The following is a 27,228-nucleotide window of genomic DNA, read 5'->3' on the forward strand; positions in this document are numbered from 1 at the left end:
GTGTCAGTGAATGAATCTTTTTGATAAATTTTAAATTTATATTGCTGTATTCTATCTGTAAACTGATGTCCAAGAAATTTATGCTGGGTCTCTCTAACTCCATGCTGACCTTTATATTAGTGACTCACTGTTTCATATTTTCCACAAATCTTTGGAGCTGTCTATTGGAATCTTTCCACATACAAAGAATATCATAATCATATCTGTACCATTACACCAAATGTTTTGCCAATGGTTCCCTGTTAAGAAAATCAGTCTCCCACTTGAATGAGATTTTCATTCTGCAGTAGTGTGTGCACTGATGTGAAACTTCCTGACGGATTAAAACTGTGTGCTGGACTGGTACTGGCAGAATTGAAGCTGTGAGGGCGGATCGTGAGTCGTGTTTGGGTAGCTCAGTTGGTAGAGCACTTGCACGCGAAAGGCAAAGGTCCTGAGTTCGAGTCTTGGTCCGGCACACAGTTTTAATCTGTCAGGAAGTTACAGTCTCCCACTTGTCCATCAACATTTCAGCTAGAAGTTGGATAATGGTGACCCCATTGCCAGACCATCCACTTGCTTATAATAGCTCTGTTGAAAACAGAAATAATTTTCATTTAAACAACATTCCACTGTACTAAGAATGCTCAACTGTTCTTCTGAATGAATGTTGTGTGAATACAATGATTATGACACAATATCTACACAGCTTTCACAGGAATACTTGTTACCCAGCTTTGGACATCAAAAGAGACTAATTTTGCATCTGTTGGAACCTTGACATCTGTTAACTTGGTAATTAAATTGAAACTGTTCTTATTGATTTATTTCCCTTTGAAGTTCAGTTTCTTCTTCAGGAAGGTGTTGATCCTCTGGCAATCTTGTGTACTAGAACTTGTGTTGCAGATACAAGGTCCAGTACAGAAGATTGCCATGGGAGATCAACACCTTCTTGAAGAACAAATTGAGCTTCAAAGGGAAATAAATCATTTAGAACAGTTCAGGTTTAGCCAACAGGTCAACAGATGTTAAGGTTCCAACAAATGCAAAATTAGTCTCTTTTGATATACATAGTTTGTTCACAAGTATTCCAGTGAAAGACTGTATAGATATTGTATCACAATCATTGTATTCACCAACACTAATCCAGAAGAAGAGCTGAGCATTCTTAGTACAGTGGAATGTTGTTTAAATCAAAATTATTTCTGTTTTCAACAGAGCTATTATAAGTAAGCAGATGGTCTGGCAAAGGGCTCACCTCTATCCTCCTCACTAGCAGGAATGTCCATGGACAAGTGGGAGACTGATTTTTGTAATAGAGAGCCATCGGCAAAACATGTGATATATTGGTACAGGTATGGTGATTATATTCCTTGTTTGTGGAAAGGTTCCGATAGACAATTCCACAAATTTGTGGATAATATGAAACAGTGGCACACTAATATAAAGGTCAGCATGGAGTTAGGGTGACACAGTGCAAATTTCCAGGACATTAGCTTACAGATAGAAGACAGAAACCATAAATTTAAAATTTATCAAAAGATTCATTCACTGGCACATTCATTCCGACTCTGTCCCAACATCCTGCAGTGTATAAGCATGCAGTATTCCACCCCATGTTCCACTGTTTCCATTCTGTCCCCATGTCCCAGAAAGACTCACTAGGTACATTATACGAAAGAAAAAAAAAATAGCCACAAATAATGAATTTGATCCGAACACCATTGACAAAATTCCAGGTAAAAAGAGGAAGAAGCAAAGCAAGTCTCTATTGTCCCCAAGAACAACACAGACAAATGGTGCAGATTACTTCATATAGGAGAAATGTCAAAAAGAATAAGTAACATTTTCAAGGCACAGTGCTTCTCCATTCTTGTCTATGTCCCTCAGACAATAGGTAGTTTCTTGTTCAATGCATAAGATAAACAACCAGCCATTACAACAAATGAGGTTCATAAGATCACATGCCAGGAAGATCAACATAGAAGCTGGAGACTGAGAAAGCCTGATTCAGCCTTTTCAGAACATTGCCTTAACAAAAACAACAAATACATAATAGATGTAGAAGTCTTACACATAGAGGCAAAGGCAGCAAACTGTAGCCAGTTAGAAATTGTAGAAATTAAAAAAAAACAGATGTTTGTCTCCACACCTATTATTAAATGCACAAACCCAATTCAACTATTCACCTCTTTTAGATGATATCACAATTCCAGATAGAAGTAAAACTTTGGACCTCAATCTCTGAGCCGACAAAAAGTTCTAAGCTGATGCATAACTTTATTATTAGGTATGTTTAATCATGTTAGTGTAATAGCTGAGTCGTGTAATACCATATGTAATTGGTAAAAAAAAAATGGTCATTGAGTAATTTTACATTAAGCCAAGGATCAATACATTAAGAAGTTGAGGTGTTTATCTTTACCTTATCATTATGTTTATCTTTGCTTTACCATCTTTGGAATCAATAACATGCTTGAAATTGGTCTTGTAACATGAAATCTAAGTTGTGCAATAACCATAACAAAAAATTGGTTAAACAAGGCAAAAGTATGTTTGTTTAGTAAAAAATGATCATCTTAATAAGCATACAATGCCATTCTCTCACTTCTCAATCAATATATCTTTGTTCTGATTTATATATATATATATATATATATACACACACACACACACACACACACACACACACACACACACACACACACACACACACACACACACACAGAAGCGCTGGCAGGTCGATAGACACACAAACATACACACAAAATTCTAGCTTTCGCAACCAATGGTTGCCTCGTCAGGAAAGAGGGAAGGAGAAGGAAAGACAAAAGGATATGGGTTTTAAGGGAGAGGGTAAGGAGTCATTCCAATCCCGGGAGCGGAAAGACTTACCTTAGGGGGAAAAAAGGACAGGTATACGCTCGCACACACACACATATCCATCCACACATACACAGACACAAGCAGATATTTGTAAAGGCAAAGAGTTTGGGCAGAGATGTCAGTCGGGGCGGATGTACAGAGGCAAAGATGAAGTTGAAAGACAGGTGAGGTGAATAGAAAGTGAAACTGCTGGCAAAAACAGGAGGAGGAAATAAGACGACAGAAAAGACTTCGAAATGTAACAGTGACAATAACAATAACGATAACAATAACAAACGTGATTGTTGGCTTCAAATTAATGATATGAATATAATAGAGGGAAACATTCCACGTGGGAAAAATATATCTAAAAAGAAAGATGATGAAACTTACCAAACAAAAGCGCTGGCAGGTCGATAGACACACAAACAAACACAAACATACACACAAAATTCTAGCTTTCGCAACCAATGGTTGCCTCGTCAGGAAAGAGGGAAGGAGAAGGAAAGACAAAAGGATATGGGTTTTAAGGGAGAGGGTAAGGAGTCATTCCAATCCCGGGAGCGGAAAGACTTACCTTAGGGGGAAAAAAGGACAGGTATACACTCGCGCGCACACACACACACATATCCATCCACACATACACAGACACAAGCAGACATTTGTAAAGGCAAAGAGTTTGGGCAGAGATGTCAGTCGGGGCGGATGTACAGAGGCAAAGATGAAGTTGAAAGACATCTTTGCCTCTGTACATCCGCCCCGACTGACATCTCTGCCCAAACTCTTTGCCTTTACAAATGTCTGCTTGTGTCTGTGTATGTGTGGATGGATATGTGTGTGTGTGTGCGAGTGTATACCTGTCCTTTTTTCCCCCTAAGGTAAGTCTTTCCGCTCCCGGGATTGGAATGACTCCTTACCCTCTCCCTTAAAACCCATATCCTTTTGTCTTTCCTTCTCCTTCCCTCTTTCCTGACGAGGCAACCATTGGTTGCGAAAGCTAGAATTTTGTGTGTATGTTTGTGTTTGTTTGTGTGTCTATCGACCTGCCAGCGCTTTTGTTTGGTAAGTTTCATCATCTTTCTTTTTAGATATATTTTTCCCACGTGGAATGTTTCCCTCTATTATATATACACACACAAAGACGAGGTGACTTACCGAACGAAAGCGCTGGCAGGTCGATAGACACACAAACATACACACAAAATTCAAGCTTTCGCAACAAACTGTTGCCTCATCAGGAAAGAGGGAAGGAGAGGGAAAGACGAAAGGAAGTGGGTTTTAAGGGAGAGGGTAAGGAGTCATTCCAATCCCGGGAGCGGAAAGACTTACCTTACATCCATCCACACATATACGTGTGTGTGTGTGTGTGTGTGTGTGTGTGTGTGTGTGTGTGTGTGTGTGTGTGTGTGTGTATACCCGTCCTTTTTTCCCCCCTAAGGTAAGTCTTTCCGCTCCCGGGATTGGAATGACTCCTTACCCTCTCCCTTAACACCCACTTCCTTTCCTTTTGTCTTTCCCTCTCCTTCCCTCTTTCCTGATGAGGCAACAGTTTGTTGCGAAAGCTTGAATTTTGTGTGTATGTATGTGTCTGTTTGTGTTTCTATCGACCTGCCAGCGCTTTCGTATGGTAAGTCACATCATCTTTGTTTTTAAATATATTTTTCCAGCGTGGAATGTTTCCCTTTACTATGTAGATATAATGTAAGTGGTAAGATGACCAAATTAGCCCCTGATTATTGTTATGTTTACACTTCTGTGTCTTTGCAGATTATGCTGTAACAGCAGGGTCAAGATTGTGCATTGTTACTGCTGGGGCTCGACAGAAAGAAGGAGAATCACGGTTGGACTTGGTTCAACGTAACACAGATATTTTCAAAGGAATCATTCCAAACTTGGTGAAGCACAGTCCAAATACCATTTTGCTTGTTGTTAGTAATCCAGGTTAGTTGCCATGGACAAATTAATACTTGAGTGTCCTGTTTTTTTCCTGTTTTAATCGTAGGTGATTTATTTTGGAAAAAAAAAAAAACTTTCATTTTGTATTTGACCCATTTTCTACAGTTATCATATACTACTTAACACTGGTAATGTGTTATTATGTAGAAGTGCCAGAAGATAAAGTTCATAGGCAGCATGGATTGAGTGTCACATATTCATTTTGTTTCCCAAACTGAGCTGTTGAACCTCAAATCACAGCACTATCTGCCAGACTGGCATATTTTGTTGGTTCTTTTGCCTGGAAAGTGACAGTGTCAGTAATTTTCTCTAGCATTTCACATTAGTATTTATTGAACAAGAAATGTGGTTCCTTCACAAAGACTCCAGACCTATAAATATAGCTAAAAGTAGCATTTCATTGTGTAATTCAATTTAAATTATTTTGCAGTTGATATCCTAACATATGTTGCTTGGAAACTGAGTGGCCTTCCAAAGAATCGTGTGATTGGATCTGGCACCAATTTGGATTCATCTCGTTTCCGATTCTTGATGTCACAGAGATTAAATGTTGCTCCTGCCAGCTGTCATGGGTGGATAATTGGAGAGCATGGTGACACCAGTGGTACGTGCACTTGTCTACCTTATATACATTTGTACATATCAAACAGTTAAAATTTATTCTGAAACTGAAACTATTAATAACGTTTGTCTGTAATTAACTGTTCAAACAATTTTGGCACAGAGCAGTTTATAAAATCAAATTTTAATATAGAGCTACTAACGAGTAGGTTTATTTTAAGCTCAGTTATGGAAACTAGAAGTCACAGTATATGAAGGGCTTTATTGATTAATGTAATATTGTCTCAGAATATAAATGTTAGGCTCCCCAGATTGAAAGGTCTGATATTAGGTTACAGGTAGAATTAGTGATTACCTGTTCACCATTATTCCCTTGTTCACTTGTCTTTCACTTGCTGCTGTATGACACAACATTAGTACTTTAATTTTTCTTCATTCTAGAGATGTCTCCCACTATATCTCTTTTAAGGCACCTGCATGTTAACAGTCAAATGTTAAATATCACTTAATTGAGAAGTGTAGTTGGAGGAACAGGGAGAATTTCGCCAAAATAAAGTATGGAAAAGACTGATGACCATGGAAGAAGTTAAGTTGGACAAAAGGATTGTAGACTTAAGAAGTAAATTCCTAAAATTTCATCATTATTTACAAAGAATAAAGTAGTAGTTTAGTCAGATAAAATTATCATGAAGTGTAGTGTTCATAAGATGGGTTACCTTCATCTAAACAAACTGCAGAATGAGTGAAAGGACATTCTTTGCCTTCACAGGGAAGTAGTAGTATTGGGTCAAAGACAGTATAGTAAATAGTGAAAAAATGCAGAAATTAAAGCAATTTGAAATTGAAATGTAGAAATATAATCACAAACTACACCTTAAAGTGAAGAATTTCGTATGTGCCTCTAGCCAGCAATCTTTATGAAGTGAATTGTTATGAGAATATGTAAAGGTACCTTTTCACAAAAAAATTGCATTAATATTGAAATACAATTCCATCTTATTAATGATAGCTTTACATCAGTGAGGTTATATTAACCATATTTTGATGTGTCTCCCGTACACCAGTCAAATGATTAGCATATGTGTGTTATTAGATAAATAAATCACAGATAACATGTGTGTTTTGGGCATGACAAGAAATTCCTGAGGAGGATATTCAGAAGCTATTTATTTCTGTGCCAAAACAAATACAACAATGTATTCATGTCCTGAGTGTTACATCTTGTACTTATTTAGATAATGGACATTAGTCCTGAATGGAAAGAAAGTTTTCTCATTTAATACCTGTTACATATGAAAATCTCCAGAAGGTTCCCTAATTTGGAATAGTTGCTTTGTAGTGTAACTTTCCTTTGCAGTCAGTGTATATTATTTCAAGGAATGTATGTTGTAGTCACAGGCTGATGTTTAGTGTATCCTGAATCTAGCTCGGAAGATGACAGTTTGGTTGTGAATTGATCAAGTTAGTGAATGTTATGTCTACCTATTCCTTGCCAACCACTGTGAATGGATGGCAGAGGGTAATTCTCATTGTACCATTTATTAGATCATCTTTTCATTCTATTCAAGAGTAGAGTGCATGAAGAATGATTGCTTGGATGTATCTGTATGCAGTGTAATTAGTGTGGTCTTGTCACTGTGGTTATCTACAGCAGTGAAGCATAGAAGGTTTTAATATATGCCTTGATTCTTCATTTCATACACTGGTTCCTGAAACTTTGTATGTAGGCATTCACGTGATTGTTGGTGTCAAGAATCTGCAAATTCAGGTTTTTCAGTGTCTCCTTGACACCATCCCATGGCTCAAATGAAACTGTGGCCATTCATGCTGTTCTTCTATGTATACATTAAACATTTCCTGTTTGCTTATTTGGTATGTACCCCATACACTTAATCACTACTCTAAGATGTCTCACACAAATGTAAACTGGCTGTCTTTTCCCAGTGTCCTCCCAATAACTGGAAATCTGCCACCTTATTTACTTCCATTACCTTAGAGAGTAGATGAGACATAACACTTATTCATTGATGTGTTCATTGATGTGCAGATACTATCATGAAGGAAAAACTTTGATATGTTTAATCAATAAAAGTGGGCTTTAAGAGGGGGTTTTAACTGTCAGAAATTCCCTCTGTAAGTTATATTGGCAGTTAACTACCACAGATCTGCTGTATTCCAATTGTGCTTACATAGGCTGCACAAAACATAATACAAGCAGGTAGTACATCTGAAATTGTTGCTGCATTGTATGTTATACTGGGTAACAGCTTCAGTAACACTAGCATGACTTTGTTAATGACTGCTGTTAGAACAGAGACCTGTTCACAGTAAAATTATTAGTAGTAGGCCTACTGCTGTTTAGTCATTGCCAGTTTTGGAATACATACAATTTTTATTTGCAACTGTTCATAGCTTCTAAGAGACCTTTGTATCAGGAGGCAGAACCTCATTGTCAACTGTGCACAGGGAAATGTCGTCTTGTCTTGAGAGTCAGTGGACCAGTTTTGTGAAACTCTACATTGTTGACAACAAACACCCTTAATGAGTAAACATTCTAGGGACTGAGTGTAAGCATTAAGAGCTTTCTAGATACATCTGAAAGTTGCATACGTAACTGTGGTATATAGTATTCTCTTTGCTTCTACCATATAAGTACTTCATATATGTTTGGTGTGTTGCCCTGCAAGCTCATTCCATGAGATAACTTATTGGGAAAGTATCCATGATAAGCTCTAGCACCCTTCTCTTTAAGTCACCACAAGACACCTGCTTCTCTGAAATAAAGGGGGAGGTAGCAAAATGTGTTTTTCAGTTAGTTTTCTCTGCATGACTACTTCTAGATTGTTATCCAGAAATAGAGTAAGGAATTTTACATGAAAATGTTTCATTTAGTGTGTGACCATTCGTATCAGCAGGTCATATTTATTCATCTGAATTTACAGAATGTGAGCCTCTTTGCTATTAGGGTGTTGAGAGGGGACAGGGAGAGGAAAGAGAATTTGTAAATCACTGCTTTTTATTAGTTTTGGATAAGGACACTGTCCAAAAGTGTAACAAAGTAACTTAATGACTTCCATTATTTCTATTACTGCTGAAAATTGTCAATCATTGTATTATTTTAATAACAACTTGTAAATGGTGGTTGTACTTTTCAATTCATATAAGCTATTGTAATTTTGCTGGAGGGAGGAAATGATCCATAGATGATGCCAGGTGTCTAGATCAGTTGTGTCTACACTGCCTGACAAAAACAAAAAAAAGGCCACCATAGTGCATTAGTGTTTTTGGTGTTTAGGGTTGCCACCTGGCCTGGAAGGGATGTGCACCGCATCAGATGTTGAGTGATAACTGTAAAGGACACAGAAATGCCACACACTCATATGAGATGGTGTTATCACTGCATGACAGATTTTGCTAGGAGCCTCATTATGGTTCTCTATTTGGGCAGCTAGTTTAATCCTGCAGTAGCAAGGTTTGTGGGCCATTCAAATATGACAGTGGTCTGATATTGGACTGCATGGGAACATGAGGTCAGATATACTTGATGTCGAGTCTCCTTGTTGACCATGTCTGCCCACCGTGAGGGCAGTTTGGAATATTGTGCACCAAGAACATAGTAATCCCCTTCATATCTGTGTCTGAAATTTAACAACAGTAATTGACTTGCTGCAGCATCGTTTCATTCTGTACTAAGAGCAGTCGAACTGGGAATTATCATCCCATGTGTAGGCCATTGTTAACACCACAACACACACAGCTATGTTTTGAGTGGTTCTGAGACTGAGAAGCAGGAACTGCTGATAAACAGCATAGCATTGTCTTCAGCTATTAACTGTGCTTCTGCACTGCCCTGGATGACTGTTGTTGATGATAGTAATCTGGAAAGAGGTTCTATTCTTAAATTGTTTTGGAGAGCCACATAGTGTTATTCCTGGCATCACAATGTGAAGAGCCACAGCATGTGACATTCAGGACTTTGCTAGTAGAGATTGAGGGAATTCTGACAGTACAATGATATATCACGGATTTTCTGCATCCTTGTGTAGCCCCACACGCAACAGTACCATGGTGCTATTATCCAATAGGACAGTGTTCTTCCACAACTGGCATGTTTGTCTGTAAATGCCTGCATGATGTTGCACAACTCCTAAGGCCAGAGGGATCACAAGTTCTGTCCCTGAAAGAATTTATGTGGGACTAGCTTGAATGTCAACCCTTTCCCAGTTCCAATAACCAGGACCAGTTCCAACAGTTGTAGAACAGCTTGCCTCAGGAGACAATTCGATGGCTTCATGTGACCCTCTCCAGTCAAATCAGTGATTCCATTCAGGCCAGAAAGGGTGCAACAGCATAGTGATAAGTGAGCTCTTACTGCCAAATTCTTTATAAATTTGACTTGATTTTATAATTGCTGATAACATCACATACCCTCTCAACCCATGAAGCTTCATTTTGTTTCCATCTCCTCTTTCGGATGCTTCCCTGCCTTTGTCATGTACTGTATGATAGTGTCAACAGTAAGGCTTCCACAGATTCTCAGATTGATTTGCATGATCCTGTTAAACTGTCTGATGAAATTTAAAGTTGTCAATATTGAATGAAATTCATTGAGGATTGAGACCATATTACATAACTTACAGAATAACAATTTCTCAGCTTTAGTCACTTTTTTTGGCTCAATTTTTATTGTCACAAAGGATATCAGCAGCATGCTGCCATCATTTCATGTTCGTTGTCAGTTAGAAATATATGTATAAGTAACATTTAGGCTCCTCATAAAGGCAGCATACTGCTGAAACACATGCAGCAGTAAATGTGGGACAGAAAGCGAATGGAGCTGAGAAATTACTATTTTATAAATTCTGGATTAAATCCAAGACTACCGGCCAGAGTGGCCAAGTGGTTCTAGGCGCTACAGGCTGGAACTGCGCGACCGCTATGGTTGCAGGTTCGAATCCTGTCTCGGGCATGGATGTGTGTGATGTCCTTAGGTTAGTTAGATGTAAGTAGTTCTAAGTTCTAGGGGACTGATGACCTTAGCAGTTAAGTCCCATAGTGCTCAGAGCCATTCTTGAAACACAGGACCACACAATAATCTTATATGATGTGTGATAAAACTGAAAATATTTACAGCTGCTTATTAGCTAAGTGACATGAGATTCAGAGCTGTCATAATACCATGTTCTCTCTCTCTCTCTCTCTCTCTCTCTCTCTCTCTCTCCCCCCCCCCCCCCCCTCTCCCTTACTTGCAATACTTGGGAAATTACTGTAGATGTGCTTAACACTAACTAAACTCCTTATCATTTTTTAGTCCCTGTCTGGTCCGGTGTAAATGTGGCAGGTGTAAGGTTGCGAGATTTAAATCCAAATGTGGGGACTATAGCTGATAAAGAAAACTGGGAACAACTTCACCAACAAGTAGTTCAGAGGTAAGTCTGCTGTGAAATCTGGTCCTGTGCAGTACCTATAACTTACTGACAGTTTCACTACAGAGAACTTGTATTATTACAAAACACTGTAGTTAAAAGCTCTGTGTTGCTGCCTTTTGCAAAAAACATAAATAATGAAGCTGTAGTGATTATTGGGATTACTAGCTTACAAAATTGTGCACTCAGTGGTCATTAATGTTTGTAATATGTTCTTTAACTGTTTTTACTGCAATTTAGCAGAGAGAGGTTTATTGGGATTACATTGGCGGAGTTGCAAAAAGACGTGCTGCCTAAGTGTTGGTAAATAGGTTTTCTGTATATACCTGAGACTGGCTGTTTTGAGTTTCATATGAAGTTCTCTTTCCAATACTCAGAAATATTTTGTGTGCTCATTAACAACTGTTAACAATGTGTTTCTGCACTGAAATTGATAGCATTAGTGTTGTTGTTGCAGTCTACCGAAGCATATTTTACAGTAAGAAAACACACACAATGTTAGATTTTAATGAACAGAGGGCAGGTGAAAAAAACTATATTTTGGAGGGACATTGTTGATAATACTTCCTACATCTACATCTACAGCTATGCTGCAAGTCACTGTGAAGTGCATGGCAGAGGGTGTGTCCCACTGTACCACTTATTAATGCTTTTTCCTGTTTCATTCACATATTGAGCACGGGAAGAATGATGTTTTAAATGCCTCTGTGCATTCTGTTGTTAATCTAATTTTGTCCTCACAATCCATATGAGTGATACATAGGGTTTGTAGCATATTCCAAGAGTCATCATATAAAACCAGTTCTTGAAATTTCATAACTAGGCTTTCTCAGGATAGTTGAAGGCTTTCTTAAAAAGTCTACAAGTTCAGTTTCTTGAGCATCTTTGTAACTCTTTCCCATGGATCAAACAAACCTGCGACCATTTGTGCTACCGTTATCTATTACTTTCAATATCCCCCGTCAGTCCTATTTGGTAACTGTCCCAAAACTAAAGTAACATTCTGAGATGGGTTGCATGAGTGATTTGTAGGCAGTCTCCTTTGCAGACTGATTGCATTTTCCCAGTATTCTACCAGTAAACTGAAGTCTACCACCTGTTTTACTCACGACTGAGTCTACATGCTCATTCCTTTTCACTCCCTATGACGCTTTACATCCAGGTAAGTAAGAGGTCACTGATTCCAGCTGTGCCTTACTAATACTACAGTCTTATGATACTATGTTTCTGTTCTGATTTTTGAAGTGCTCAGTTTTACATTTCTGAATATTTGCAGCAAGTTACCAATCTTTGCACCCCCTTTGATGTCTTGTCAAGATTTGTCTGAATGTTTACACAGCTTCTTTCAGACAGTACTTCATTGCAAATGACTAAATCATCTACAAAAAGGCTGAGATTACTATTGATATCATCTGCATGACATTAATATAAAACATGAACAGCAATGGCCCCAACACACCTGAAGTTACTTCTACATCTGCTGATTGATCTCCTTCCATGATAAGTGGCTGCATCTTCCTGATCAAAAAAATCTCAAACCAATCACAAATTTCTCTTGATACTCCGCATGACAGTAATTTTGATAATAAGTGTAAATGTAGCACTAACTCAAATGCTTTTTGGAAATCAGGAAATATTGCATCTATCCGACTGCCTTGATCCATAGCTTTCACTATGCCATGTGAGAAAATAGTTGGGTTTCACGTGATGTATGTTTTCAGAATCCATACTTGTTGGCATTGAGGAAGTCATTCTGTTAGAGATTCCTTGTTATATTTGAGCTCAGGATATGTTCTAAGCATCTACAATAAATTGATATCAAGGATATTGGATGTAGTTTTGTGGATCACGTATACCACCCTTCTTGTTAAACGGGTGTGACCTGTGCTTTCTTCCAACTACTGGACATAATTTTTTGTTCAACAGATCTGTGTCAGATAATAATTAAAAGAAGGGCTAACTTGGCTGCAAATTCAACATAGGAGCTGCTGAGGATTCCTTTAGGTCTAGAGCTTTGTTCAGTTTTAACAATTTTGTCTGTTTCTCAATGCACTGACACTAATAACTATTTCACTCATCTTTTCAGTGGTATGAGAACTAAATTGTGGCAGTCTCCTGGGTTTTCCTTTCTAAAGGAACTTTTGAAAATGGAGTTAAGCATTTCTGCTTCTGCTTCTACTTTGCAACCCTCAGTTTCAGGTCCTGTCTCATCTGCAAGTGACTGGACACTAACTTTGCTGCCACAAACAACATTAACAAATGACCAGAATTTCTTTCGGTTTTTTACACCTATAACACAGTTGTCTCTGTGTCTTTAGAAGTTTTTTACAGTTACTGTACACCATGAGGGTCCCTCTCATTGTGAACTGTTCTTCAGGGTACATACATAACCAGTGCAAGGGAATCTGTTCACCTAAATTTGAGCCAAAGCTCGTCTACATGCTCCTACCCTGTGTTGAAAGTTTAAAGTTTGTCATTGAGATATGACACTAATGCTTTTTTTATATGGTTTACTGATCATATGTACCATTGTGTTTTCAAGGGCATATTATACTTATGTAACCAGTTACACTGCTGTGAATATTTTATTTGTTTGAACTGTAAGCCTATTGGAGCTATACAGCCATCACCAGGTTATTTTTTCAAGTCCTGACTCCCGTGCAGTATCATTGTTTCTGTTGCTGTCTATTTGTTACTGATTATATTTTACATTAATGTAGCAATAATTATTAGTTTTCTAGTATGTTCTGACTTTTCTTTTAGTAGTGGTCAGAAATTGCCCAGAAATAAATCTTAGTCTGTAGTTGACATTTAGTGACAGATAATAAGCGATTTTGTTATCTCTGTTGCTGTCTTAATGTACTGGTCATACTTTTTTATCATTATTCTAGTATTAACCAGTTGTTACATTGTGACAGTTCATTAGAAATGGTCAGAAATAAACTTAATTTCCAGTTGAAATTTCATGACAGCAACTATGTCAGATTAGATGTACATACAATATTGCTGATCATCTGATGTAATTGCTGTCACAAACTTTCTGCTGGAAAGTATGTTTATTTCTGACCATTACTAATAAATATCAGAACACAACACTCAACTGATTACTAACAGAACAACAATGAAAAATATAATCAGTAAACAAATAGACAGCAACAGGCAACAGAACAACGACATTGCCTGGAAGTCAGGACTTGAAAACATCACATAATGATGGCTGTATAGCTGAAATAGGTCTATAGTTCAAGTAAAACTAATATTCTTAACTGGCTATACAAATATTATGTCCTTGAAAGGTATTTATTACACAGTAGGCCCAGAAAATTACAAATCTGTGTATTTCTTTCAGTTGCCCTTTGTATTTCATTTATCACTGGTGCCACAACTATCTCATGGTCATTGATACCTGTTTCAATGTTGACACTCTCAAAGATATATATATATATATATATATATATATATATATATATATATATATATATATATATATATATATATAAATACAAAGATGAGGTGACTTACCGAACAAAAACGCTGGCAGGTCGATAGACACACAAACAAACACAAACATACACACAAAATTCAAGCTTTCGCAACAAATTGTTGCCTCATCAGGAAAGAGGGAAGGAGAGGGGAAGACGAAAGGAAGTGGGTTTTAAAGGAGAGGGTAAGGAGTCATTCCAATCCCGGGAGCGGAAAGACTTACCTTAGGGGGAAAAAAGGACAGGTATACACTCGCACACACGCACATATCCATCCACACATACAGACACAAGCAGACATATGTCTGCTTGTGTCTGTATGTGTGGATGGATATGTGCGTGTGTGCGAGTGTATACCTGTCCTTTTTTCCCCCTAAGGTAAGTCTTTCCGCTCCCGGGATTGGAATGACTCCTTACCCTCTCCTTTAAAACCCACTTCCTTTCGTCTTCCCCTCTCCTTCCCTCTTTCCTGATGAGGCAACAATTTGTTGCGAAAGCTTGAATTTTGTGTGTATGTTTGTGTTTGTTTGTGTGTCTATCGACCTGCCAGCGTTTTTGTTCGGTAAGTCACCTCATCTTTGTATTTATATATAATTTTTCCCACGTGGAATGTTTCCTTCCATTATATATATATATATATATATATATATATATATATATTAAAAAAAAACAAAGATGAGGTGACTTACCGAACGAAAGCGCTGGCAGGTCGATAGACACACAAACATACACACAAAATTCAAGCTTTCGCAACAAACTGTTGCCTCATCAGGAAAGAGGGAAGGAGAGGGGAAGACGAAAGGAAGTGTCTGCTTGTGTCTGTATGTGTGGATGGATATGTGCGTGTGTGCGAGTGTATACCTGTCCTTTTTTCCCCCTAAGGTAAGTCTTTCCGCTCCCGGGATTGGAATGACTCCTTACCCTCTCCCTTAAAACCCACTTCCTTTCGTCTTCCCCTCTCCTTCCCTCTTTCCTGATGAGGCAACAGTTTGTTGCAAAAGCTTGAATTTTGTGTGTATGTTTGTGTTTGTTTGTGTGTCTATCGACCTGCCAGCGCTTTTGTTCGGTAAGTCACCTCATCTTTGTTTTTTTATATATATATATCTCCCCCCATGAACCATGGACCTTGCCGTTGGTGGGGAGGCTTGCGTGCCTCAGCGATACAGATAGCCGTACCGTAGGTGCAACCACAACGGAGGGGTATCTGTTGAGAGGCCAGACAAACGTGTGGTTCCTGAAGAGGGGCAGCAGCCTTTTCAGTAGTTGCAAGGGCAACAGTCTGGATGATTGACTGATCTGGCCTTGTAACAATAACCAAAACGGCCTTGCTGTGCTGGTACTGCGAACGGCTGAAAGCAAGGGGAAACTACAGCCGTAATTTTTCCCGAGGGCATGCAGCTTTACTGTATGATTACATGATGATGGCGTCCTCTTGGGTAAAATATTCCGGAGGTAAAATAGTCCCCCATTCGGATCTCCGGGCGGGGACTACTCAAGATGATGTCTTTATCAGGAGAAAGAAAACTGGCGTTCTACGGATCGGAGCGTGGAATGTCAGATCCCTTAATCGGGCAGGTAGGTTAGAAAATTTAAAAAGGGAAATGGATAGGTTGAAGTTAGATACAGTGGGAATTAGTGAAGTTCGGTGGCAGGAGGAACAAGACTTCTGGTCAGGTGACTACAGGGTTATAAACACAAAATCAAATAGGGGTAATGCAGGAGTAGGTTTAATAATGAATAGGAAAATAGGAATGCGGGTAAGCTACTACAAACAGCATAGTGAACGCATTATTGTGGCCAAGATAGATACGAAGCCCACGCCTACTACAGTACTACAAGTTTATATGCCAACTAGCTCTGCAGATGACGAAGAAATTGAAGAAATGTATGATGAAATAAAAGAAATTATTCAGATTGTGAAGGGAGATGAAAATTTAATAGTCATGGGTGACTGGAATTCGAGTGTAGGAAAAGGGAGAGAAGGAAACATAGTAGGTGAATATGGATTGGGGGACAGAAATGAAAGAGGAAGCCGCCTGGTCGAATTTTGCACAGAGCACAACATAATCATAACTAACACTTGGTTTAAGAATCATGAAAGAAGGTTGTATACATGGAAGAACCCTGGAGATACTAAAAGGTTTCAGATAGATTATATAATGGTAAGACAGAGATTTAGGAACCAGGTTTTAAATTGTAAGACCTTTCCAGGGGCAGATGTGGACTCTGACCACAATCTATTGGTTATGACCTGTAGATTAAAACTGAAGAAACTGCAAAAAGGTGGGAATTTAAGGAGATGGGACCTGGATAAACTAAAAGAACCAGAGGTTGTACAGAGATTCAGGGAGAGCATAAGGGAGCAATTGACAGGAATGGGGGAAATAAATAGAGTAGAAGAAGAATGGGTAGCTTTGAGGGATGAAGTAGTGAAGGCAGCTGAGGATCAAGTAGGTAAAAAGACGAGGGCTAGTAGAAATCCTTGGGTAACAGAAGAAATATTGAATTTAATTGATGAAAGGAGAAAATATAAAAATGCAGTAAGTGAAACAGGCAAAAAGGAATACAAACGTCTCAAAAATGAGATCGACAGGAAGTGCAAAATGGCTAAGCAGGGATGGCTAGAGGACAAATGTAAGGATGTAGAGGCCTATCTCACTAGGGGTAAGATAGATACCGCCTACAGGAAAATTAAAGAGACCTTTGGAGATAAGAGAACGACTAGTATGAATATCAAGAGCTCAGATGGAAACCTAGTTCTAAGCAAAGAAGGGAAAGCAGAAAGGTGGAAGGAGTATATAGAGGGTCTACACAAGGGCGATGTACTTGAGGACAATATTATGGAAATGGAAGAGGATGTAGATGAAGATGAAATGGGAGATATGATACTGCGTGAAGAGTTTGACAGAGCACTGAAAGACCTGAGTCGAAACAAGGCCCCCGGAGTAGACAATATTCCATTGGAACTACTGACGGCCGTGGGAGAGCCAGTCCTGACAAAACTCTACCATCTGGTGAGCAAGATGTATGAAACAGGTGAAATACCCTCAGACTTCAAGAAGAATATAATAATTCCAATCCCAAAGAAAGCAGGTGTTGACAGATGTGAAAATTACCGAACTATCAGCTTAATAAGTCACAGCTGCAAAATACTAACACGAATTCTTTACAGACGAATGGAAAACCTAGTAGAAGCCAACCTCGGGGAAGATCAGTTTGGATTCCGTAGAAACACTGGAACACGTGAGGCAATACTGACCTTACGACTTATCTTAGAAGAAAGATTAAGGAAAGGCAAACCTACGTTTCTAGCATTTGTAGACTTAGAGAAAGCTTTTGACAATGTTGACTGGAATACTCTCTTTCAAATTCTAAAGGTGGCAGGGGTAAAATATAGGGAGCGAAAGGCTATTTACAATTTGTACAGAAACCAGATGGCAGTTATAAGAGTCGAGGGACATGAAAGGGAAGCAGTGGTTGGGAAGGGAGTAAGACAGGGTTGTAGCCTCTCTCCGATGTTGTTCAATCTGTATATTGAGCAAGCAGTAAAGGAAACAAAAGAAAAATTCGGAGTAGGTATTAAAATTCATGGAGAAGAAATAAAAACTTTGAGGTTCGCCGATGACATTGTAATTCTGTCAGAGACAGCAAAGGTCTTGCAAGAGCAGTTGAATGGAATGGACAGTGTCTTGAAAGGAGGATATAAGATGAACATCAACAAAAGCAAAACAAGGATAATGGAATGTAGTCTAATTAAGTCGGGTGATGCTGAGGGAATTAGATTAGGAAATGAGGCACTTAAAGTAGTAAAGGAGTTTTGCTATTTGGGGAGCAAAATAACTGATGATGGTCGAAGTAGAGAGGATATAAAATGTAGGCTGGCAATGGCAAGGAAAGCGTTTCTGAAGAAGAGAAATTTGTTAACATCCAGTATTGATTTAAGTGTCAGGAAGTCATTTCTGAAAGTATTTGTATGGAGTGTAGCCATGTATGGAAGTGAAACATGGACGATAAATAGTTTGGACAAGAAGAGAATAGAAGCTTTCGAAATGTGGTGCTACAGAAGAATGCTGAAGATTAGATGGGTAGATCACATAACTAATGAGGAAGTATTGAATAGGATTGGGGAGAAGAGAAGTTTGTGGCACAACCTGACCAGAAGAAGGGATCGGTTGGTAGGACATGTTCTGAGGCATCAAGGGATCACCAATTTAGTATTGGAGGGCAGCGTGGAGGGTAAAAATCGTAGAGGGAGACCAAGAGACGAATACACTAAGCAGATTCAGAAGGATGTAGGTTGCAGTAGGTACGGGGAGATGAAAAAGCTTGCACAGGATAGAGTAGCATGGAGAGCTGCATCAAACCAGTCTCAGGACTGAAGACCACAACAATAACAACATATATATATATATAATCTAAAAAGAAAGATGATGAAACTTACCAAACAAAAACGCTGGCAGGTCGATAGACACACTAACAAACACAAACATACACACAAAATTCTAGCTTTCGCAACCAATGGTTGCCTCGTCAGGAAAGAGGGAAGGAGAAGGAAAGACAAAAGGATATGGGTTTTAAGGGAGAGGGTAAGGAGTCATTCCAATCCCGGGAGCGGAAAGACTTACCTTAGGGGGAAAAAAGGACAGGTATACACTCGCACACACACACACATATCCATCCACACATACACAGACACAAGCGAAATGTCTGCTTGTGTGTGTGTATGTGTGGATGGATATGTGTGTGTGTGCGAGTGTATACCTGTCCTTTTTTCCCCCTAAGGTAAGTCTTTCCGCTCCCGGGATTGGAATGACTCCTTACCCTCTCCCTTAAAACCCATATCCTTTTGTCTTTCCTGCTCCTTCCCTCTTTCCTGACGAGGCAACCATTGGTTGCGAAAGCTAGAATTTTGTGTGCATGTTTGTGTTTGTTAGTGTGTCTATCGACCTGCCAGCGCTTTTGTTTGGTAAGTTTCATCATCTTTCTTTTTAGATATATTTTTCCCACGTGGAATGTTTCCCTCTATTTTTTTATATATATATATATATATATATATATATATATATAAAAATTCAGTTACCTCACTGGCTAGGATAGGGTTTGATGAGCACAAAGACAAGCAGCAGAAACTCTTGTCATGTGCAGTTGGGCTTTATCTTGCTGAAATGTAAGCCCAGTTATTTGCCATGAACAACAACGAAATGCAGGGTGCAATACTGTCAGCATATGTCTGTGTTGCATGGGTGGCACAGGTGACAACCAAAGGGGCCCTGCTGTGAAATGAAATGAAGTGGCACCCCAGACCATCACTCTTGGATGTCAGAATATACAGCAGGTGACAGTCAGGCTGGTATCTCACTGCAGTCCAGGGAATATGTGGACATGTCTTCACTGGTTATGGGGGCTCAGTCTGAAACAGGACTTGTAAGTGAAGACAATTCTACTTCAGCCAACAAGATTACAGGCCAAAGTCACCTCTGGAGATGACCCAGATAGCTGGGGAACACCAATCTGACTGTTGCCTGCCATGCATGCATACTGAGAGCCGGGAATGATGGTCTGAGGTGCCATTTCTTTTATAGCAGGATGTGTTTGGTTGTTAACAATGGCACTTTTACAGCACAGCAGTACACCAGTAATATTCTACACCCCATTTTGTTGCCCTTCATGGTATGCCATCCTGGGGTTACATATTGGCAAGAAAATTCCTACCTGTACATGGTTAGCGTTTTTATTGGTTGTATTATTGCTTGCCATACCCTACCTTGGCCAGTAAGGTCACCAGATCTCTCTTAAATCAACAATGTTCAGAGCATTATGGACAGAACCTTCCAATCAACTCAGGATTTTGAAGATATAATGTGCCAATTAGACAGAATCTGGCACAATACCCTCAGGAGGACATAAAACAACTCTTATCAGTCAATGCCAAACCAAATAACCATTTGCATGAGAACCAGAGGTGGAGCAACTTGTTATTGACTTACTCAATTTGTGAAGCTTACTCTCTTGAATAACTCACCATATTTTTTTAATTTTAAACATTCATTTATACATGTACATCACATCTACTGATTTCCATTGCATTTGGATCATTCCTTCATGCTTTTTCCATGAATGTGTATGAGTATATGGATTGGAGTCTTAGTTGCAGATGATTAACATGTGTTATCAGTCGTTAACTATGATAGTTATAATTCTAAAAAATGCAGTGGTATTCTTGTTAATGTTAAAACTGTTGTTTCTAATTATTATATTCCGTTGATAGGATTTTGGTTTCATTCTCTTTAAATGCAATTGCTTAATCTTAAATAGCAATAATGCCCAGGGCTGCTACATGTGATTAATAATAGTTTTTCTCCTTTCCAGTGCATATGAGGTCATAAAACTAAAGGGTTATACATCATGGGCTATTGGGCTGAGTGTTGCGGCTTTAGCACAAAGCATTTTGCGCAATGCTCATGTTGTTCATGCTGTGTCAACACTGGTTAATGTGAGTAAAATCTGATTAACTGTTTGTTTATACCACCATTTTTGCTTTAAAATTATATTCTCATGTTATAATGTATTTTCATGATTGTGCACACAAAACACATCACTTATAAAATGTTATTAATTTATTTTACAGTTCTAACTTATTTAGGGTAATTTAATTCAGGGCTTTTTTTTTATATAGGTACCATATCCATTTCTCATTTTTCCAGGGTATACTCTTTTTGCCATAACTACTGGTTTTCTGGACCAAACAAAATAAAGTTGACGATGCATCATGTATGCAGATAGTATTCGTATCACCTGCGAATACGTAAAGTGTAACATTGGCTTTCTTTTTACGATCTGTGAAATGTTTGTCATAAACGACACATTCAAGAACAAGAAATACATAAAAGTGTCTTACTACAATTTCATCATCTGTCCTCTGCAAACCTTGTGACATGTATGGTAGAGGGTACTTCCCCCACAGTACCATGTATTTAGTTTCTTCTTGTTTCATTTGCATATGGTGCTTAGAAAGAATGAGTGTTTAAATGCCTTTCACACACTGTAATTAGTCTTTGTCTTTGTGACCCCTACTGTGACACTAAACAGGAAGCTATAGTAGAGTCCTAGATTCTTCGTTGAAGACTTGTTCTTCAAACTTTGTTAAGTACACTTTCACAGGCTAGCAGACCACTTGGAGTCATTGCTGGTTTAGATTTTTCAGCATTTGTGTGAGGCTATCCCATTAGTGAAACAAACCTGTGACCATTTAAGCAGCTGTTCTACACATATGTTTAATATCCCCAGTTGTTTGCATTTGCTATCGGTCTCGTACATTTGTCCAGTGTTATTGGATGAAAAAGTGTTCTGTAAACAGTTTCTATAGCTGGCATTTACCCGGTATCCTATCAATTCCCACTGCTTATACTCACAATTTGTTACACTCAGGTATTAATATGAATTGAATGATTCCAATTGTGACTCATTGATATTGTATGCATAGGATGCCACGCTTTGCATTTTCGTAGTGCCAAATTTTACATTTCTGATCATTTAAAGTAAGCTACCAGTCTTTGCGCCACTTCAAAATCTAATCAAGATTTTGCTAAATTTTTGTACAACCTTTTATCAAATAGTAATTCATTAGAGATATGGACAGCAAAATTAGCACTTCTTAGTGAAACAATGCAAAATGGATGATGTCTTATGAGCTATTACAAAATTTGTAATTTTGCCATATTAGAATTGAAACTTCTTTATTTAAATGTCTGAATCTGTACTTAGATTGCTGAATGACTGAGAAGATGAAACTTCTACATTATTTGATTCTGAAACAGCTGAGTAAAACTGAATGTACTGAGCCTACTTTCTCTCTACTTTTTCTTATCATGTTAACACTGACCCACAATATACTAGCACAACACAATCTGACTGCTCAAAAAAATAACAACCTGACTTCAAATAATTAATACAAAAGAATGGCCCTGAATAAGAAGCAATCCTGATGATAACCTACACATTTCATTAAGCACTTGCCTCACAAAGATCTTCATTGCATGAACTACGGCAATACAGTGAGCATTACTGCCAGCTAAATAAAAGATACTAACTACTAAAGCCACTAACTACTAATAGGCATGTTGTTAGCAAAGGAAAGATTTTGTTGCAAACAAAATAATGTATTTTTTACTTTAATAATGTGACATCCAGTTCAAACACAAGTATAAATAGTCATTGACATCCAGTGCAAAGATATATATAATCATGAATAATTTTCAATCTCCGGGTCGGATACTTCCAGATCATTAGCCTATGCTAACACTTCAGACCTCTACCCTCCATCAATGCTAACTTCTCACATTTAACATCCATCACTGCTGGCTGTTCACCTCCACTGCCCAACAGTACTTCCATCACTGCTGGTGACTAACTTCCAACTGCCCAACACTACTGGTAATCTTCCAACAATGAGTCCAACCAGCCACAGAGTCTCTTACAAACAAAGCGCACTCAGAGATCCAATGCAAAGCGCTACACAGTGCTGCCTACACAGAAGCAGCCCACTTACAGAAGCAGCCCACTTACAGAATGTTATAAATGAGGACACCAGGTTACTAATACTCATAACTGACATTTTTTGAGTGTTAATACTGGAGTTTGACTTCTTATATCCTCAAAGCTGAGGTTCATGTATAATCTTAAAGTGACAGTCCCATGCAACTTCGACATGACAAAGACAATAGGACCAAAATAAATAAAAAAAAATGCATAACTGGGGAAAATACACCAGATTTGGCAAAAGAATAAGACTGAATTTGGCAAAAAATACACACCAAATTTTACAAGATGATACCAGTTAATTTGACAAGAAAACACTGAACCAGGCAAAACTAACACCAGTTTGGACAAAAAATAACATCAAATTTGGTCACAAAATAAAGTGACTTTTTCATGTCCCTAATTGTAGATATCATCGTCATTGTCATCATCATCTCCAGAAAGTCCAAGATTAATATTATATGCTAGGTCATTCATATATAACAAGCAGTTCAATGGAAACTGAACACATTCACAACAGGTCCATGGAATTGTTCCATTCAAAAGTAATCTTCAAGTGTGAAGATATTTATCCCACTGGGAGATGAGATGATTAATTCCCGTTCCATAGAATGTGATTGGCCACTGATGAATCCACAACTGCGTCCACTCTTGTGCTTTCTCAGCTGACTGAAACTAACATCCATGCCTTTGTTCAGATCACCACGATCTGAAAATCACACGGTGAAAGATGTGGGCTTATGGATGTTGCAGTATTTCCCAACCAAATCGCTAAAGCATAGCCTTCCTCTGTTTGGCAGTGTGGGGACAGGCATTATCATGCAACAGTATGCCTAGTTCACAGAGTGCAGAACCACAATCAACACACAGCACTATGAAGGTACTTTGCAAAAACCACGACATATCAAAAAGTCAAAATGCCCAGGAATGCTGTCTGACAGAATTATCCTGTTGCATGATAACATCCTCCCCCACACTCACACTGCCAATTGGATGAAGGCTACATTTAAGTTATTTGGTTGGAAAACACTGCAATGTCCTCCTTAGAGCCCAGATCTTTTACTGTATGGTTTTCACACCCTTGCAACCTGAAGACAGTCACAGGGATGTTGGTTCCAGACAGACAAGGAAGTGCAAGTGTGGATGCAGCTGAGGACACATCAGTGGCCAGCTGTGTCCTACGAAACAGGAACTGACTGCTTTATCTCTCACTGGGATAAATATCTTAACATATGTGGTGATTGCTTTGAATGGAACGATTGCATGGTCCAATTGTGGAAGTTGTTCATGTTTTCATTTGACTGCTTCTTATTTATTAATGGTCTGTCATGTAATATAGACCTCCAACTTTTTAGAGATAATGTAGTTATCTATAATTAGGGACATGAAAAAGTGGTAAGTTGTTTTATTTTATAGCCAAATTCAGTGTTATTTTCCTCAAAACAGATGTTATTTTTGCCTGCTTAAAAAGAATTCATTGGCTCTCTCTCTCTCTCTCTCTCTCTCTCTCTCTCTCTCTCTACATACACACACACACACACACACACACACACACACACACACACACACTGTGTTGATTTGCTTCTCTTTTAATACAGATTTTATTAATATAAGAAAACTTTTACAGGGTTATCATGGTATTTCCAAGGATGTATTTCTCTCTTTGCCATGTGTGTTGGGAGAGAATGGAGTTACACACATAGTGAAACAGCCACTCACTGCAGAAGAAACCGCCATGCTAAATAAATCTGCTGATTTAATGTTTGAAGTACAGACTGGTCTAAAATGGTAATTTTTGTGTTATACTTTTTTTAAATTTATGCAACAGGATAAAAGCTGATTCAATATTACAAGTGATTGAAGTATTATCATCAGACTGTCAAGATAATGATCTGAAAATCATATATAAACAGATCGATAAAAATACTCATAAATATTTATGCCAAAGTTGATAACTGCTGAGATGTAATGATAAAATACCAAAGTATTTATTGCATGATCTGTCAGTGTCAACAGTTTGAGTTACATAATTTACATTGAGAAGATGGTAACTACCTGAACAAAAATTACTAAAGCTTCTTTCCTTGCCATGTCATTTGAAAAAAAAATTTTATTTCTAAATTTTTATTTTTCTAATTGTATGTCATGTATAGTTTTATACAGAGACTTTTGAAATTGTCATGTTGAATAGTAACTGTCATGTGCACCTGTTTCATCATTCAACCCTTAAACAGTGTTGAATTTCTTATTTATGTAAATACATGTAAGAATAGTCCATTTGTGCCATGTATGTGTGTTTGTGTACTTTAGTTTGTTTTTAATAATGTGCTACTAATGTGTGTGCAAGTGGAAATCTGCTCATGCAGACAAGTTCCTAACACAGTATTGTGAAATTTGCTGTATTTTTGTTCTGCTGTGAAGCTGTCACTTAGGCTTTTGTCTTAGCCACTCACATTTAGTTTTCATGTAACTAGACACAAATCCTATCAGAACAACAATTATTTGTGTACTTCTTTTTAATTTAAAATAATGTTTCATAATTTTGTACCATGACATTTAATTAAGCCATATCTGAGAGAGCATTGAGGCAAATTTGTCTGCTGTTGTCTCAAGTTTACAGTATTTATTAAAAAGAATGTTACAAAGAGTATTTATTGTAAAAAAAAAAAAAAAAAATGTCCGAGCATGTTGCCCACACTGTAAGTAAATAGAGAATTATGATTTAAGATTAAATAAAGAATACTGGAAAATACCTTGTCCAGCAAATGTAATTATCTTCAATAATTTATTGGACTGATGTTCTTCACTACAAATAAAACAATTTCTTTAATGTTTAAAATATGTGAATGGAATTTTGAAATGAAGATACGCTGTTAATGTCATTAAAAAAGCAACATCACTGGAAGTAGAAAAGACTAACTGAAATCTTACTTCTGGGCACTGCATCACCAAACACACATTTTGGTGCTTGTGTGGAATTGAGTTACTAAGTCAATGTTCTTCACTACACGCATGGTTAATACCTAGGCCCAATCAGCATCAGCCAGCAGTTCAACACACTAGTGAAAATGGTTGGGGTTGTTCCTTCTCATCTGAGGGAAATGTTGGACTAATTTCTCTTCAAAATCTTACACAGTGTGAAACACTCATTTTGTGAAAAAAATTAATGTTTATATGCAGAAGATGCAAGATACATAAATGTGTACTGGGATTTGTGCTAGTTACTAATTTATTTGTGCTGGTTACTAATTTATTTGTGCTGGTTAGTGGTATTTTCTGCTGGTTAGTTGTACATACCTGCTGGTTAGTTGTACATACCTGCTGGCTAGTGGTATGTTTTGTGCTGGTTGGTGGTATGTTTGTGCTGGTTGGTGGTATGTTTGTGCTGGTTGGTGGTATGTTTGTGCTGGTTGGTGGTATGTTTGTGCTGGTTGGTGGTATGTTTGTGCTGGTTGGTGGTGTGTTTGTGCTGGTTGGTGGTGTGTTTGTTCTGGTTGGTGGTGTGTTTGTTCTGGTTGGTGGTGTGTTTGTTCTGGTTGGTGGTGTGTTTGTGCTGGTTAGCGATATGTTTGTGCTGGTTAGCGGTATGTTTGTGCTGGTTAGCGGTATGTTTGTGCTGGTTAGCGGTATGTTTGTGCTGGTTAGCGGTTTGTTTGTGCTGGTTAGCGGTTTGTTTGTGCTGGTTATCGGTTTGTTTGTGCTGGTTATCGGTTTGATTGTGCTGGTTAGCGGTTTGATTGTGCTGGTTAGCGGTTTGTTTGTGCTGGTTAGCGGTTTGTTTGTGCTGGTTAGCGGTTTGTTTGTGCTGGTTAGCGGTTTGTTTGTGCTGGTTAGCGGTTTGTTTGTGCTGGTTAGCGGTTTGTTTGTGCTGGTTAGCGGTTTGTTTGTGCTGGTTAGCGGTTTGTTTGTGCTGGTTAGCGGTTTGTTTGTGCTGGTTAGCGGTTTGTTTGTGCTGGTTAGCGGTTTGTTTGTGCTGGTTAGCGGTTTGTTTGTGCTGGTTAGCGGTTTGTTTGTGCTGGTTAGCGGTTAGTTTGTGCTGGTTAGAAGGTTATGTTTGCTAATTAACAAAATGAATATTTGACTTAAAAATTTTGTTACACCAGGAGCTGAATTAGACATCTCTGATAAAGGTTACCAGTTATCTCCCCCCCCCCCCCTGTCCACCCCTCTCCACAGGTCCCCCCTCCTCCCCTCTCCACAGCTCTGCCCCCCCCCTCCCCACACATAGTGATAATCTTTAATTAATGTTGCCATTTACTTAGTCTGCAGTGGATCAGGTAACAGGACTTCTACTCTGATTCGATGTAGAGTCCCTGTGTGTGACACGTTTTTAATGTTAGTAGGATTTTTGTTAGTAGTCTTTTTTTGTGTGGTGGCAACTGTCACTGCCTCTAGAATAGCAAAGTGTCATCAGTTTTATC

At 38.4% G+C, this 27,228-nt stretch overlaps 1 protein-coding gene across 4 annotated transcripts in view; it reads left to right on the forward strand.

Moving 5' to 3' along the window:
• LOC124796451 (L-lactate dehydrogenase) overlaps positions 1-27,228 on the forward strand; it is a 321,578-nt gene that overhangs the window by 269,198 nt on the left and 25,152 nt on the right. For all 4 annotated transcript variants that reach the window (XM_047260669.1, XM_047260667.1, XM_047260665.1 and 1 more), the window contains exons 4-8: positions 4,612-4,785; positions 5,231-5,404; positions 10,673-10,790; positions 20,639-20,762; positions 24,435-24,595. In XM_047260669.1, coding sequence (XP_047116625.1) covers positions 4,612-4,785; positions 5,231-5,404; positions 10,673-10,790; positions 20,639-20,762; positions 24,435-24,595 — 751 coding nt within the window. The remainder of the gene's footprint in view (positions 1-4,611; positions 4,786-5,230; positions 5,405-10,672; positions 10,791-20,638; positions 20,763-24,434; positions 24,596-27,228) is intronic.

Source organism: Schistocerca piceifrons, chromosome 4 (genome assembly GCF_021461385.2).
Source record: "Schistocerca piceifrons isolate TAMUIC-IGC-003096 chromosome 4, iqSchPice1.1, whole genome shotgun sequence".
Classification (NCBI taxonomy): domain Eukaryota; kingdom Metazoa; phylum Arthropoda; class Insecta; order Orthoptera; family Acrididae; genus Schistocerca; species Schistocerca piceifrons.